Source organism: Vipera berus (genome assembly GCF_964194415.1).
Source record: "Vipera berus genome assembly, chromosome: 10".
NCBI classification, from domain to species: Eukaryota; Metazoa; Chordata; class Lepidosauria; order Squamata; family Viperidae; genus Vipera; species Vipera berus.
This window is the reverse complement of record NC_138213.1, coordinates 7,803,945-7,821,296: the sequence shown is the minus strand read 5'-3', so window position 1 is coordinate 7,821,296 and position 17,352 is coordinate 7,803,945. Positions and strand designations below refer to the sequence as shown.

At 41.8% G+C, this 17,352-nt stretch overlaps 1 protein-coding gene across 2 annotated transcripts in view; it reads right to left on the bottom strand.

Moving 5' to 3' along the window:
- URI1 (URI1 prefoldin like chaperone) overlaps positions 1-8,366 on the bottom strand; it is a 49,266-nt gene extending 40,900 nt beyond the window's left edge. For both annotated transcript variants that reach the window (XR_014027471.1, XM_081335761.1), the window contains exon 1: positions 8,076-8,366. Coding sequence is in view for 1 of the 2 variants with exons in the window: in XM_081335761.1 (XP_081191887.1) it covers positions 8,076-8,147 (72 nt within the window). In the remaining variant the exon portion in view is untranslated. The remainder of the gene's footprint in view (positions 1-8,075) is intronic.
- Between the last annotated feature and the right edge of the window lie 8,986 nt (positions 8,367-17,352).

Sequence of the window (17,352 nt, the reverse complement as noted above, 5' to 3'; positions counted from 1 at the left end):
GGTGTTGAAAGTTGCCTACCATCTATTTTTTTTAACATGTATACATACATTGTTTTTCAACCAAAATAATCCTCAAAGTAGCTAATTACAACAGATTGTACTATTAACTTGTTCTGATGGCAGAGCTGCTAAAAGACACATGGGGATACTGTGAAATTAAAGCATCCATTCAGCTATCTTATATATATATATAGAGAGAGAGAGAGAGAGAGAGCTCAAGCTCATGGGAATGCAATATTTTCACTCAGATCCACCAAGCTCAGTCAGACCTGAAATTGTTGACCTACAAAATAAACCCTAACAAAGTTTACATGCAAATTCATTCCTAATTTTCCCCTAAACTTTCTGAACTTCAACAGCCTAAAAAAAAAATGTTATTTTTGTCACTATTGCTAAAACATTTTGAGTCTGAAATGGTCACTGGGTATTTCCCAGCTTTTGATGTACTGAAGCTTTTTCAGTAAATTTGCTTGCATATTGTATTTTAAAAAAAAACCCTGATGAAACTAAACCTGGCTAGTTTTTACTGATATATTAGCATTGACAAAATACAGAAGATAGCCAACGAAGATAGCTAATGCCGCTTTCTGTATTTAACAGGAAATACCAGATCTTAGCTATCTTCGTGAAATTTTCAGGGCCAATTAATACTATAATATTTTGCTAAAAGGCATTTAGAAGCCAGTAAGGTATGAATTTCACTTCACTTTGTGAATAGTGTGGTTTCACTAAGGCTCCTTCCTGCTTTCCCATCATTTGGGGTTCAATATGATCAAGACCCACTATTTTAGCTTGCTGAGTGAAACAGAATGATGGAGAATGTGACTTAATAGCCCAACCCTGTTACAAACCTATAATTCATTAAAAGACAGTTATCTGAACAACCACATACCTGCCCAGTGCCTTGCATTCACAGCCTGAAATCCGCTACTAGATAGCCATAGTCCTCCATTTTCACATAAATACCACCCCTAACCCTTTCAATTCTCTAGTTACCTTTTCAATTCTCTAAGCACCATTAAGTTCTTGTGGCTACCCAATACTTAAAAAATGCACATCTTTCTATGGATTTATACTTTTTAAAATTACTTTTAAAATAATAACAGAAAAAGAACAGGAAAAATATAATTATAATGCAAACACATCCGTCATCAAAGAAAAAAAGAGCTTAGACAGCAGTACAACAGAAAAAAGGAAAACAAAAAACAAAATATATTTATCAGAATTAAGTTACAATTCTATTATACTTATCTAATGTAAATATTATTCATGTACATATATATTAGTTTATAATACATTTATATAACTATCATACTTTTTAACCTATTGTATTTTATATGAATTAGTTCTGTATTACATTATACTTGTATATACAAAGTTTACCCCTATAGGCAATCTGCTCATGCTGTAGATAGCGAAGGATACATAGGTTCGTTAAAACTTTGGTTTGATGAGTAAGTCACAGTGACTGGGTACGTAAAGCACACTAAACCATAATCATAAACCAGAATTTTTTGATTGACATCATATGCTAATCCCAAGATTAACAATCCCATCAAAATTTGGAACAGTGTCTTCAATCCAGTCGTCCTTTTTTAGAGTCATCAATATATAATAATAATAATAATAATAATAATAATAATAATAATAATAATAATAATAATAATGATGATGATGATGTAGTAGTAGTAGTTGGAAGGGACCTTGGAAGTCATCTAGTCCAGGGTTTTTCAACCAGTGGTACGGGTACCACCTGTGGTACATTGGCACCTGGCAGGTGGTACGTGACCATCCTAGAGAAGTGGTAGCGGGGGAGGGGAATGAGCTAAACTGGTGGCAGCACCGCACAAGCGCTGATCAGCTGGAATGTTGCAGCATCTCCAGGGTCTTGTGATTTACATTCAGATGCTTGGCAACTGATTCATATTTATGACGGTCATAGTGTCCCAGGGTCATGTGAAGTGACCAAAACCTGCTGCAACCACCAAGCAGACGGGAGGAATAAAAACCAAACACCCCTCCACCCCCGCTGCCAATCCTCAACAGAAATGCTCACAACAATGAAAACCTCGGACAGGAGGAAGAGCTGCAAACATTGGCAGCCAGGCGGGCAGGCAGGTGTCTTGCTCGGCTGTGGCTTGGGGGGCACTTTTTTCAGTGCCATTGTAACTTCGAACAGTCCCTAAGCGAACAGTTGTAAGTCGAGAACTACCTGTACTTCATCACTTTTTTCCTTTTTTTTTTGGTCATCAAGTTTCTGACACCTTGCTAGGTGACTGGTGGTATTCGGATGTTGCCATATCTTGAAAGTGGTACAATGGGTGAAAAGGTTGAAAAGCCCTGATCTAGTCCAACCCCCTGCTCAGGCAGGAAACCCTATACCATTTCAGACAAATGCCTGTCCAGTCTCTTCTTAAAAACTGGAGCATTCACCACTTCTGGAGGCAGATTCATTCATAATCACATGCAAAGGGTTAGGGAGTGAAAAGTATAAGTGAAAAGTATATAGAAAGAAGCAGGAGAAACAGCTTGCACCATATATTTATGGTAGTATAGAAATTTTACAGCTACCAGCAACATGTTTTGAAAAGGGGGGCTTTATCTGTTATATGCACATAGACTAACACAGTAATCTTGAAGTTGGAATGGTGAAATCTTGAAGCTGGAATAAAGAAATATGGCTGAAAAGAATTAAGATAGAACCAATCAGGTTGAATATTCCCATCTAAGGCTATGTTCCCATGTACCTTACCAGAAACGGAGATTTTATCTCCAAGCATGAAAAGCATTACTGATTGCAGAAGCATTGTGTCTATAAGTATATCAGAATGATTCAAAGAACTTGTTGTTGTTAGCTGCGAAGTCGTGTCCGACCCATCGCGACCCTATGGACAACATTCCTCCAGGCCTTCCTGTCCTCTACCATCTTCTGGAGTCCATTTAAGCTCACGCCTACTGCTTCAGTGACTCCATCCAGCCACCTCATTCTCTGTCGTCCCCTTCTTCTATTGCCCTCGATCTTTCCCAGCATTAGGCTCTTCTCCAGTGAGTCCTTCCTTCTCATTAGGTGGCCAAAGTACTTGAGTTTTAGCTTCAGGATCTGGCCTTCTAAAGAGCAGTCAGGGTTGATCTCCTCTAGGACTGACCGGTTTGATCGCCTTGCAGTCCAAGGGACTCGCAGGAGTCTTCTCCAGCACCACAGTTCAAAGGCCTCAATTCTTTGGCGCTCAGCCTTTCTTATGGTCCAACTTTCACTGCCATACATTGCAACTGGGAAGACCATAGCCTTGACTATACGCACTTTTGTTGACAGGGTGATGTCTCTGCTTTTTAGTGTGCTGTCTAGATTTGCCATGGCTTTCCTCCCCAGGAGCAAGCGTCTTTTAATTTCTTGGCTACAGTCCCCATCTGCAGTGATCTTGGAGCCCAGGAAAATAAAATCTGTCACTACCTCCATTTCTTCCCCATCTATTTGCCAGGAATTGAGAGGGCCAGATGCCATGATCTTGGTTTTCTTAATGTTAAGTTTCAACCCAAGTTTTGCACTCTCCTTCTTCACCCGCAACAAGAGGCTCTTTAGTTCTTCTTCACTTTCTGCCATTAGAGTGGTATCATCTGCGTATCTTAGGTTGTTGATATTTCTTCCGGCAATCTTAATTCCAACTTTTGATTCCTCTAGCCCTGCCTTTCTCATGATGTGCTCTGCATATAAGTTAAATAGGCAGGGCGACAGTATACAGCCTTGCCGGACTCCTTTCCCAATTTTGAACCAATCAGTGGTTCCGTGTCCAGTTCTCACTGTTGCTTCTTGATCCGCATATAGGTTTCTCAAGAGACAAATAAGATGGTCTGGTACTCCCATCTCTTTAAGAACTTGCCACAGTTTGTTATGATCCACACAATCAAAGGCTTTAGCATAGTCAATGAAGCAGAAGTAGATGTTTTTCTGGAACTCCCTAGCTTTCTCCATGATCCAGCGTATGTTGGCAATTTGATCTCTAGTTCCTCTGCCTCTTCTAAATCCTGCCTGCACTTCTGGTAGTTCTCGATCCACATACTGCTGAAGTCTAGCTTGTAGGATTTTAAGCATGACTTTACTAGCATGAGAAATGAGTGCAATGGTGCGATAGTTTGAACATTCTTTGGCACTGCCTTTCTTTGGAATTGGAATGTAAACTGATCTTTTCCAATCCTGTGGCCATTGTTGAGTTTTCCAAATTTGCTGGCAAATTGAGTGTAGCACTTTTACTGCATTGTCTTTTAAGATTTTGAATAGCTCAGCTGGAATACTGTCACTTCCACTAGCTTTGTTGTTGCTCAGCTTTTCTAAGGCCCACTTCACTTCACATTCTAGGATGTCTGGCTCGAGGTCAGTGACCACCTCATTGTGATTATCAGGGACGTTAAGCTCATTCTTGTATAGTTCTTCTGTGTAATTTTGCCACCTCTTCTTAATCTCTTCTGCCTCTGTTAGGTCCCTGCCATTTTGGTCCTTTATCATGCCCATTTTTGCATTAAACGTTCCCTTCATTTCTCCAATTTTCTTGAAAAGATCTCTGGTCCTCCCTATTCTATTATTTTCTTCTATTTCTTTGCACTGTTCATTTAAGAAGGCATTCTTATCTCTTCTAGCTATTCTCTGGAATTCTGCATTCAATTGGGTGTATCTTTCTTTTTCTCCCTTGCCTTTCGCTTCCCTCCTTTCCTCAGCTATTTGCAAAGCTTCCTCAGACAGCCATTTTGCTTTCTTGCATTTCTTTTTCTTTGGGATGGTTTTGGTTGCTACCTGTTGTACAATGTCGCGAACCTCTGTCCATAGTTCTTCAGGCACTCTGTCTATCAGATCTAATTCCTTAAATCTATTTGTCACCTCTACTGTATATTCAACAGGGATATGATTTAATTCATACCTGAGTGGCCTAGTGCTTTTCCCTACTTTCTTCAGTTTAAGCCTAAACTTTGCAAGGAGAAGCTCATGGTCTGAGCCACAGTCAGCTCCTGGTCTTGTTTTTACTGACTGTATAGAGCTTCTCCATCTTTGGCTGCAGAGCATATAGTCAATCTGATTTCTGTGTTGACCGTCTGGTGATGTCCATGTGTAAAGCCGTCTCTTGGGTTGTTGGAAAAGAGTGTTTGCTATGACCATCGTATTCTCTTGACAGAATTCTATCAGCCTTTGCCCTGCTTCATTTTGCACTCCAAGGCCAAACTTGCCTGTTATTCCAGTTATCTTTTGGCTTCCTACTTTAGCATTCCAATCCCCCATGATGATAAGAACATCATTTTTTGGTGTTAGTTCTATAAGGTGCTGTAGTGCTTCATAGAACTGGTCAATTTCATCCTCTTCAGCACTGGTGGTTGGGGCATAGACCTGGACTACTGTGATATTGAATGGTTTGCCTTGGATTCGAACTGAGATCATTCTGTCATTTTGAGGATTGTATCCCAGTATTGCTTTTCCTACTCTTTTATTGACTATGAAGGCTACTCCATTTCTTCTGAAGGATTCTTGCCCACAGTAGTATACCTGATGGTCATCTGAATTAAATTCACCCATTCCTGTCCATTTTAGTTCGCTGATACCTAAGATGTCAATGTTCAGTCTTGTCATCTCTTGTTTGACCACGTCCAGTTTTCCTTGATTCATGGATCTTACATTCCAGGTTCCTATGGAGAAAAAATCTTTACAGCATCGGACTTTCCTTTCACCACCAGACACATCCACAGCTGAGCGTCCTTTCGGCTTTGGCCCAGTCGCTTCATTCTTTCTGGCGCTACTAGTACTAGCCCTCTGCTCTTCCCCAGTAGCATATTGGACGCCTTCCGACCTGAGGGGCTCATCTTCCAGCGTCATATCGTTTTGCCTTTTGGTACTGTCCATAGGGTTTTCATGGCAAAGATACTGGAGTGGTTTGCCATTTCCTTCTCCAGTGGATCACGTTTTGTCAGAACTCTCTGCTATGACCTGTCCGTCTTGGGTGGCCCTGCACGGCATAGCTCATAGCTTCATTGAATTACGCAAGCCCCTTCGCCACGACAAGGCAGTAATCCATGAAGGGGTTCAAAGAACTAGTCTGTGTTAAATACTTTAGTTTTTCTTTTTTGTCATTCCCTGCAAGGTCAGAGATAAGCTAGGAGCTTAGAGGCACATGTTATGCAATTATTATGTATAGGCAAAAATATCTCATTATCAATAGGAAAAATCAGGGTCAGTTCACTCTTTGGCAGAAATATGGAGCTATAAAAAGTAATACATAAATCACACATTTGGACATTCCAATGATTTGGGGTTGATGTTCAGTCCCTAATAAATGCATGAGATGTTAGCCCTCAGAAAAACAAATATCATTTTACAAGCATTGTTGTTACTGTCTTTTGAATAAAACAGTCTAATGTAGGCCCTAGACATATATGAAGTACTGTACATAAACTCACTATTTTATCTTGCTTACTATATAACATGTATAGTATTACGTTAGCAAGAACGTGATTGCTGAATGAAAACTTTATCTGGGCACAAATACTTTGAGACTTTATAGCTATATTTTCCTTATTTACTTATTACACCTGTGACTATTCAGTACACACAAGAGTATCGTTCTAACGTATCTTTTTAATGTTTTCTTTTAGAGATCCTTTAATCTCTACCATTGTATCTGAAGGCCCACAATCAGATCTGCACAGGGCAACATAGAGAAGTATTATTATACTTGCAAGAGTGGCGAAATATTATACTTCCCATCAAATTTTTCTCATTATTAAAAAGGCACCGACTTGTTTGACCTCTGGTGACCTCAAATCCACGTTGTTCTCCTGGCAATATAGCAAAGTTGGCTTGCCGCCTTTTCCAGAAGGAACATGAACACACACAAGAGACTAACATACAGACTAGTTCCCAGTGTAGAATGCAGTTCTAAGATTTCTTGGTAGTCTCCTACTCAAATTCTAACCTAGTCTTATCATAATTAGCATGGCACAAAGCAACTACAAGCTGCCAATTTCTTTAGAACATATTAGACCTAAGAAAGAATTAATTATGGACTGGAAGGAGGAGAACAGAAAATAAAAGAAGGTAAAGGAGGAAGGAAGGGAGAAGGAAGCATAGGAATAGGAAGTATAGGAATAGGAAGCACAGGAATAAAAAGGTAAAGGTAAAGGTTCCCCCCCCACCCGCACATGCATGCTAGTCGTTTCCCACTCTAGGGGCCGGTGCTCATCTCCGTTTCAAAGCCGAAGAGCCAGCGCTTGTCCGAGGACGTCTCCGTGGTCATGTTTTCGGCGTGACTAGACGCCAAAGGCGCACGGAACGCTGTTACCTTCCCACCGTAGTGGTGCCTATTTTTCTACTTGCATTTTTACGTGCTTTCGAACTGCTAGGTTGGCAGAAGCTGGGACGAGTAACAGGCGCTCGCTCTGCTACGCGGCACTCGACCCGCGACCTTCTGATCGACAAGCTCAGCGTCCTAACCCACTGAGCCACCGTGCCCCTGCACAGGAGTACGGAGAGAATTAAGGAAGGAAAGAGGAAGGGAGAAGGAAGGTAATAGATTATAAAGGAGGAAGGAGAGAGTGTCAGGAAAAAGAAGAAAAGGGATAAACAGGGAGACAAGAAGGAAGGAAGGAAGGAAGGAAGGAAGGAAGGAAGGAAGGAAGGAAGGAAGGAAGGAAGGAAGAAGGAAAAAGGAAGGAAGGAAGGAAGGAAGGAAGGAGAAGGAAGGAAGGAAGGAAGGAAGGAAGGAGGGAGGGAGGGAGGGAGGGAGGAAGGAAGGAAGGAAGGAAGGAAGGAAGGAAAAAAAGGAAGGGAGAGTGGGAGGGAGGATAGGAATGGACAGGTAGGAAAGAGAGAGCAGAGGAAGAAAAAAGGAAACCAAAAGCAGATAAAAGGCGGAAGCGGGGGAGGCAGGCACGAGGAAGGAGAGAAGGCCGGGAGACAAAGCCGAGCCCAGGGCCAGCCGGGCCCGGCGGAGGGCGAGCGAGGCCCAGCCGGGCGTGCAAGGCCGCCTCCGGCCCGGCCCGGCCGCAGGCCTGCGCGACACCCCCCCGGCGGGCCCCTGGGCGCTCGGCCCGCGGGTTACCTTCCCGTGCGAGTCCCGCAGGCGGCCCAGCTGGGCGGCGGGGGCGCCGAGCGGCGAGGAGGCGGGCTCCATGAGGCGGGCGGGCGGGCGGGCCTCGGCGCGGCCTCAGCGGGGCGAGCGAGTCCTATAGAAGTGTTTGTGCCGCGCCAGGCGCCGGCCTCGCACTCGCATCCGGGGCGCCGCGGCCCGAAGGGGAAGAAGCGCCGCTGCCGTGGCCGGGGCCGCCCGGGCAGGCATCTCACTCTCGCATGCTGGGACGGCCTGCGCCGCCGCCGCCGCCGCTGCTCTGCTCGGGCGACGCGCTCTGGGAGGCGGAGGAGGCGGCGGCGGAGGAGGGCGCGCGGGAGAGCCGCTCCCCTCGCCGCGCCTCCCCGCCCGCCGAGCCCCGCCGGCCGGCCCGGCCCGCCGCCTCAGCCCGCCGCCGGGCCCTCGGAGGAGCGGGGATGGCCGCGGGCCCGAGGGATCGGGCTGCCCAGAAGAAGGTGCTCCCATCGTCCACGGCGGAAGCCTGGGTGTCCTGGAGCTTGGAGCGCCGCTGGCAGCCGACTTAGACCCATCCTCCGCAGCCAGAGCAAGGGTGCACCCCGGGACCGGCGTTGGGGTTCGTGTTATTCCCAGCTGGGTTTGTTGTCTGCGCTGTGCCTCTCCCATCGTCCACAGCCAGAGCGAGGCAGGCATTCCAGGATGTAAGGTCGGGGCTCAGTTCGTGTTATTGCCAACTGAGTTTTCTCTGCCCGCTGCCTCGCCCATCGTCCACAGCCAGAGTGAGGCAGCACTCCCGTTCACATTGTTTCCAGTTGAGTTTGTCTGCCCTAGGCTCGTCCCATCATCCACAGCCAAAGCAAGGTTGCACTCCAGGATGTGAGAGATTCGGTTGTCCAGCTGATTTTGTCTCCCATCATCCGCAGGTGTAGTAAGGCTGCACCCCAAGATGCAACAATGGAGTTTGACTCCTGTGGTCCCTAGTGGCCTCTAATCTTTTCCCATCATCCACAGCAGAAGCATGGGTGCCTGGAGCTTGGAGTGTAATTGCAGCTGAGTTGGATGGCCTTGCTAAGGAGCCTGTCCCATCATCCCCAGCCAGAGCAAAGCTGCATTCTAGGATCTGCCATAGGACTTTGGTTCATATTGTTCCCAGCTTAGTGTGCCCTGTCCCATCACCCACAGCCATAGTAAGACTGCGCCCCCAAAGTGCAACGTTGGATTATGATTTACATCATTCCCAAGTGGCCTCAGAGCCTTTCCCTAACATGCAACATTGGTTCATATTGTCCAGAGTTGAGTTAGAGTGCCTCTGAGCCTTTCCCATCGTCCACAGTGGAAGCATGGGTACCCTGGAGCTTGGACTGCAATTGCAGCTGAGTTAGATGGCCTCTCTAAGAAGCCCATCCCATCATCCCCAACCACAGCAAGGCTGAACTCCCAAGATGTGAAGTTTGGACTTCGCTTCATTCTCGGCTGAGTTAGACTGCCTCTGAGCCTCTCCCATCATCCACAGCCATAGTAAGGTTGCACCCCAGGATGCAAAATTGGAATTTGGTTTGTATTGTCCCCAGTTGAGTTAGATGCCTTTGAGTCTTTCCCATCATCCGCAGCAGAAATAAGGCTACACATCCCATCATCCTCAACCTGCCAAAACCTCAGATTTTCCACATTCTATGCACAGCTGATACCAACTCCAGCAGTGGCCAGCCCTGTCAGGCAGCATAAATAACAAAATAAGTCAGTAAATGTAGTTGTTCAAATATTGCAAAAATAATGCCATGCGATAGATCTTATGCCAGCTAGAAAGTAAGATCGACTAGATTTCACGGTTCCCACGCTATCTCCAAAACATGCAAGGTTATAATTCTTTAATTATGTTAATTTAAAATTATAATAAAGATATTGTAATTTTATCCAGTAGGTTAATTATAACTTTATATAATTCATCACTGTATTCTACCACACCTCATAAGCCATCTGATGGCCTTGGGCCATTCCTTCTCTCTCAGCCCTAGGAAGGAGGCAATGGCAAACCACTTCTGAAAAATCTTGCCCAGAAAACTGCATGCAGTTTGAGATTTGTCCATGCAGTCTCCAAGAACTGGACATGATTGAACAGAAGAAAAAAAATCCCCCCCGTACAATATTATATGTTATAGAAGAAAAAAACACTATAAAAACGTATGTGGATAAACATAGGTTTTAAAGTAGTTTTTAAAAAAAAAAATCCAGCGGATTTCCATATCCTTCACATGATCAATTCTTCATTTTTATAAATGTATGGATCTTAATCTCACAGGGCATGTTTTACACACTCCCACTTGATGTCAGTCTGTCGTTTGGGAACTGCCCAGAGTTTGGTGCTGTATAAGATGGGTGGATATATAAATGTTTTCAATAAATAAAATACTCTTTCAATTTGTTTAAGTGCCTTTTCTCAGACATTGTCTTCCCAGCCTCCTTTAGGTTCAAGGACATATTTATGATCACTTCTTGAAAATGTCTGTACTGTATACTATGAGATGTACGGTGCAGATAAATGGGCAAACCATTGTATCATGACAAATAGTTTGCAACTTCCACAGATTCTACAAAAGAGCCACAGAACCTAAAGCAGCCTGTTGATAGAATTAGGAAGGAACACAAGTACTTAATAAACCAGATAATACATGTTTTGCTAACTGAAACTTGTTTAAGGGAATCGTTTTAGAAGTCGGATTTTTAAAGCATTTTACTATTGAAATGAACTGAGCTTGTGACACAATGGTCGTAGTTAACTAGAACAGAAACCTTGATTTTAGTCCAAGTGAAACTCATTTTAGAGTTCTCACCCCATTGATGGATAAATATTACTAAATAATACGTTTAAGAACATGGCTCTTCTAGAGGGAGCATTGATTGTGCTTATTATATAATCATCCACCCATCACCGGCAAGTTGGCTTAAAAGTTCTTCCCATTTATATAAATCCTATTTTTGTAGTTCTTTTTTGCTAAATACCTCCCTTTCCATCTTGCTTTAGCTTTGCAGCATTATGAGAAATGCCCTAATGAAATAATCAACTTTATAATCAGAGAATCTCTCATGTGGCGTTGAGATGGTAAGGAGACTGAAGCTCCCCAAAATGTCTTGTTGTTTCACAAATGTACTGAAGCAAACAAACAAACCACAAAAAAAATCTCTGGTATTTGTAAATAGCTGTATCCATTATACAGCAAAAACCAGCATGAAGTAAACAAATGAGATACAGTATAGTAAATTTATTGCAAGGCTCACCATTTTGCATCTGTTAAATACAGTGAGCAAGCGCACAAATGGCTCCAGTTGTGTCAATTCATACAACTTTTCACCAGTGGGTGTGCTACTAATGGTTGCTTTAGTGAGTAACAAAATATTCTGCATCTGCAGTCTTGCTCGGCGCTGGCAATTGACAAGCATCTCACAAGGCAAAACGAGTTACTATATTGTCATTACGATACAGACAAAATGAGACGGTTGCCGAATGCCTCCATTAAAAATTCCATACCAAAAAAAAAAAAGATATCAGGCAGATGCTTCTCTAAGAAGATGAAACGTATCTTTAGACCAAAATTCAGTATGTAGTTAATTTAACCCATGACATTAATCAGAAGCATGTGGGTATAGGACTTGTTTGGTCCTGAATAAAGAATAAGGATTTCCATTACTAGTTTTTTCTTTTTCAGTATGTTTTTCTGTTTGTGGGGTGGTTTTCTCTCTCTCTCTCTCTCTCTGTGTGTGTTTGTGTGCCATGGCTCAGTGGCACTGTATTTGTCAGCTGGAAAGCTGACAATCTGGGTTTGAGACCCGAGCACCGCACAACAGTGTGAGCTTCCATTACTTGCATTAATCTAGCAGTTCGAAAGCGTGCAAATGCGAGTAGATAAATAGGTACCACATGACTGCGGAAATATCTTCTGACAACACTGGCTCCTTCTGCTAAGAAATGGAGATGAGCACGCCCCCTAGAGGTCAGAAATGACTGGACAGGGGAAACCTTTAGCTTTCCTTTTTTTTCCATTTGCGATATATTTTGAAATGGACTGACCAGAAGGGCATTCCCCATGCAACCCTCAGCAGTTCAACCAAAGAATCATCAAAGGAGTTACAAGAACAGCTTCAAATCCAACCAATTTCCCCACACACACACACACACAAAAGTAAAATCTGATATTCGATTGATACTGAGACCCCTAGACGCAGGATCGGAATAGAGCGGGATACAGATTTCTCATTGATTCACACACCAAGACAGGGTAAGGGATTGTATATGGCTTTGCTTGTTAACTCAGTGTGACAGTGTACAGTATATAGCTTTGTGATCCAAGTGTAGGTATTTTTAATTTATAGCCGACTAAATTCGTACTTGCCTTTCAAACGAGAGAAGCGCTCGACAGACGCTTATTTTTTTATCTATCGTGCTCCAGGGAAGAAGAAAAAAATCAGCTTTTTTTTCTTCCATTCCAAAGGAAGAAATTTGGCAAGCTAAATAATTCATTGCATCTGGTTGCAATCAATTTACACACAGGACCTCCAGTTCCAAGTGTACACTCCCGTGGCATTATTTTAAGGAGAAAAAACTGGGCAAGATATCCTCAGAAAATAAACTAACTCAACCAGTTTGCCTGCAATGTCATAAATTCATGCAACTGCATGACCTTAGACTAGAGCAAGGGGAAAGGATTCACCATACCACTCACAACCATTTTTGGGTGTTTTTTTTTGCTTTGAGGTCCTCAAGAGTAAACCGCTCCATTTTTAAGAGTTCATTACCAACTGCTTACTTTAAAATTCTTACCTATCCCTTTTGTTTGTATGTTATGCTTTGTTTCTGACAATGACGCAAGCCTTTTCAATGTATTTTCCCTGTTCACTTGATATCATATATTCATTAACAAGCCCAACGCTTTTTAAACAGCTAAAATTCAATCTATTTCCCTGAGTGCCCACTACTCCTTTTATTTCTTTCACCTTTTGTATTGTTCCTTACCATCTGTTCTGTTCTAACAAACCATATTCTCTTGCCCAAGGCATCTATTTACCGACTCCCTACCAATTTTGTTTAATTCTTCCCAGTCAACTTCCAAATGCTACTGAGCATTGCATTAATCTTTATTAAAAACAGAAATTGTAAGCGAGGCCGTGAAACAAATTGAGAGAAACCACAGATTTTGTTCTTCTTTATGCCAAAACCAAAATCAGTCCAGTGGGTGGTATCGATGGATTTAAAAGAGAGCTAGGAAATGGTTCAAGAACATGGCACCCTTCAGGTTTGGGTTTTTTTTTTTTTGTTCTTTAACGAACTTTGGGTGACAAAAAAATAAAACACTGCACAAATGTTGCTTGGCAATGCTAATATGTCATAACGTTGTGTGCAGCCCTGCCCAAGAATTCTCTGCAGAGGGCTCTGCGAATTTAAGCAAATGTTATTTTCCTTTCACACTGGAGACCTTTGACTCTCTCTCTCTTGCAAAAAAACCCAGGTTGATGGTTAGCCTGATGCTGTTACAGGTAAATCCTCGACTTGTGATCACGATTGAGCCAACATTTCTGTCGCTAAGTGAGACATTCGTTAAGTGAGCTTTGCCCTACTTTACAACCTTTCTTGCCACAGTTGTTAAGTGAACTATTGTGGCTGTTAAGTTAGTAGCAGGATTGTTAAAATGGATCCGGCTTCCCCCATTGACTTTGCTTGTCAGAAGGTCACAAAAGAAGATCACGTGACCCCAAAGGGACGCTGCGACCATTATAAGCATGAGACAGTTGTTGAGCATCTGAATTTTCATCATGTGACCATGAGGATGGCACATGGGATTAATAATAATAATAATAATAATAATAATAATAATAATAATAATAATAATAATAATAATAATGAGGAGGAGGAGGAGGAGTTGAAAGGGACCTTGGAGGTCTTCTAGTCCAACCCCCTGCTCAGGCAGGAAACCCTACACCATTTCAGACAAATGATTGTCCAATTTCTTCTTAAAAACTTCCAGCGTTGGAGCATTCACAACTTCTGGAGGCAAGTCGTTCTGCTGGTTAACTGTCTGGAAATTTCTCCTTAGTTCCAGGTTGCTTCTCTCTTTGGTTAGTTTCCATCCGTTGCTTCTTGTCCTGCCTTCAGGCGCTTTAGAGAATGTGTGAAAAAAGGTCATATGTCATCGTAACTTTGAATGGTCACTAAATGAACTGTTGTAAATTGAGGACTAACTGTATCCAGCTTCGGCCCAATGACTAAAGAAAGTTAACCGAACTTGGCTTCCTGCATAAATATAGCATAGCTATTCAGGTAAAAATGAAGTTGTCATGATTACTCTTGGATCAAGAGTTGCTGGCTGGTTTTTAATGCCTCGGGAGTGTTTCTATTACATCACTGTTAGATTTCCAGAGGAAAAGAGAGGGATTATATATGTGTCCTGCTAAACTCCTGTCAGATTACTGCCGTTGTGCACACAGCTGCCTTTGGAAATAGTTCAGAAGTTCAAAATAGGCCCACATAGACCAGCAAAATGGGTAATCAGATCTGGAAAGTGTTCTGTCAGTGGTTTGCTTCCTCCTTGTGTTGTGTTGTGTTGTGTTGCTCAGTTGTGAGCGATGCTCTCAAATATATGTTCAGAAGATAACTAGAGATAAATCAGCGCCAGTGATGGAGCAAATGTGTTTGAATGTATCTCTTGGCAACAGGCTACCTTAGGATAGACAGCAAGGTTGTGGTGCTTACTGTGTGTAACACTTATTGGATCTTCCATCCGATAGGTTCTGCTATCTCAGGGAACTGTCTCAATTTGCCTAACACTAGGACCTGTCACCTGGAGAGGAAAACCCAGGGAAAAACAGTGGAGCCCTTGGTGCTCTCTCAGCTTGGCTGTTTCCTTGCAAATGTTTCATTACCCAACTAGGTAACATCTTCAGTGCTAGAAAGGAGTGAGATTTGCTCTCTGTTTATATACGGTGGCTTGTCCTGTCTGTGTTTGTTTGTTTATTTATTTATTTATTTATTTATTTATTTATTTATTTATTTATTTATTTATTTTATTAAATTTATATACCACCCTATTCCCGTAGGACTCAGGGCGGTTTACAGGGAGAGTTAAAAACAAACATACAAAAGTTAAAATCAGATTAAAAATTAGATTAAAATTAATTAAATTAATTAAAATTAATTAAATCAAGTCCCCAATTTAAACTAAAACTCTTCTTTTCTTCTTGGTAGTTCTTTGATTAGGCCGTTGTTTACAGTTTGACTGAACGGGCCTACACAACATCTGAATCAAGGAACTATTTATTTATTTATAAAATTGATAGGCCGCCCATCTTCCCTCAAGGCAACTGTCAAGAAGAAGAAAAACCCTCACACCAAGACTGTCAGGCAAGCCACAGTATATAAACAGAAAGCAAAGCCCACTCCCGTTTGGCACTGATGATGGTACCTAGTTGGGTAATGAAACGTCTGAGAGAAAACAACCAAGCTCAGACAGCACCAAGGACCCCACAGTCCTCCTTATCCTCCTCTTTCCTTCGTCCTCCCTTCATTCCTTCTCCTCCCTTCTTCCTTTCCCCTCCTCCTCTTCCTCCTCTTTTCCTCAGACTCCACTCCCTCCTAGCACTGATGATGGTACCTAGTTGGGTAACGAAACGTCTTCAGGAAAACATCCAAACTCAAGAGAGCACCAAGGACCCCACAGTTCAACCCTGAGTTACAAATGTTCTCTTCTAGTGGTATTCTCCTCTATACAGTCCATAAAAATACTCCAACTGAAGACCTAGATAATTTAGTGCCCAAAGCAACAGTGCCTAGACACATGAATTTCCAATTCTAATAAGCAACTGCTAATAATAGGATCACAACTCTGGACCTAGAACTTATTCACTTTTTATTGATCACGAAATCAAACCTTAAAAGTCAAACCACGTCACCCTATGTGCATCATGCTGATACGGGGACAGGAAAACTGCATTTCCATGTTTTCCACACAAAAATCCTAAAGGTGTTTTTTGCTTACTAATCTTTCAGCATATCAGCCACTAGTCACTTATTCATAAATGTAATAGTAAAGCAAATTTAGTACTTACATCGTATACCACAAAATCAAAAATATCAATACAAGAACTATAAAAGGCAGTCATTTGTCTTCAAGACCTCATTTTCTTTGAAATGACCCATCTTGGATTTTAGATTAAAAGTAACAAGTATGTAATTCATAAATACCACATGAATTTCATATAAAAAAATTTAAAACCTCATCTATGGTATTTTAGTACCTGACTTGTATATTTATGTGACTATTGTTAGAAGTGACTAATTGGGTTTGATTAGCTTCATCATTAATATTCTGTCCATAATTTAACATGCTTCAATAAAATACCCTAAAGCAGTATAATGATTAGATTTCAGGAATATGTGTTTTGCAATTAAGTTGCCCTTGATTTTGATATGCAGATTAAGAAATGGTGGTCTCATCTAAAAAAAAAAATACTGCCCTTATTAGCTCAGCAGCGTACTCTGAAGATTAGGTAAGAAATCCAAGATTTTTCTCTTTGTATATGCTAGTTAAAATGTATTTCAATCAAGCATATGTGAGCAAATCAGATTTGATTAGTTAAGTTCACAGTCATTCTATCTAAATGAATAATGTGTCACCTAACATTGCAAAAATTTGATTAATAGTTTATCAGTTAATTAAAAATGTGGTTTAATTTTTCTCCTTTTTTACAGTGTGTGTGTGTGTGTGTGTGTGTGTGTGCATTTTAGTATAATGCAAGGTAGATAGTGCAGCATTTGCGTTCATCACAAATGCAAAATAACTTTATCTTGAATCTATTGTTCTTTCTCATTCCATTGCCAACTGGCAAAGAAATAAAGATCAGTGAACAATCTGTATAAAAGCAAAGTAGAAAAACTTTATTTGCTTGCACATATGGCTGACAGTGGTTTAAGTTCAAGCAGAAGAGACAACCGTTTTTAATCTATATATGGTGCCCAAAAAAATTGCTGTCTTTTTTAAATCTTTTTCTATCCTGCCTTTAATGACCTTGAAACGTAATCCTGACCATGTGAGCATCATTGTTCTACAATTAAACCCCACATGGCTGGGGACTATATTTAAATGACCCAAATGCTGTTGGGTTATGGGAATGCTTCGGAAGGAAATCACCTGGAAACAGAGATAAGCATGGTCCCTTTCGCCACTGAGCTGTTGGAAATACTGTAGTCCTTTCTTAAGATCTTCAACTGATCTTTAAGAGGATGCTCCCTTTGAATATTAATGTA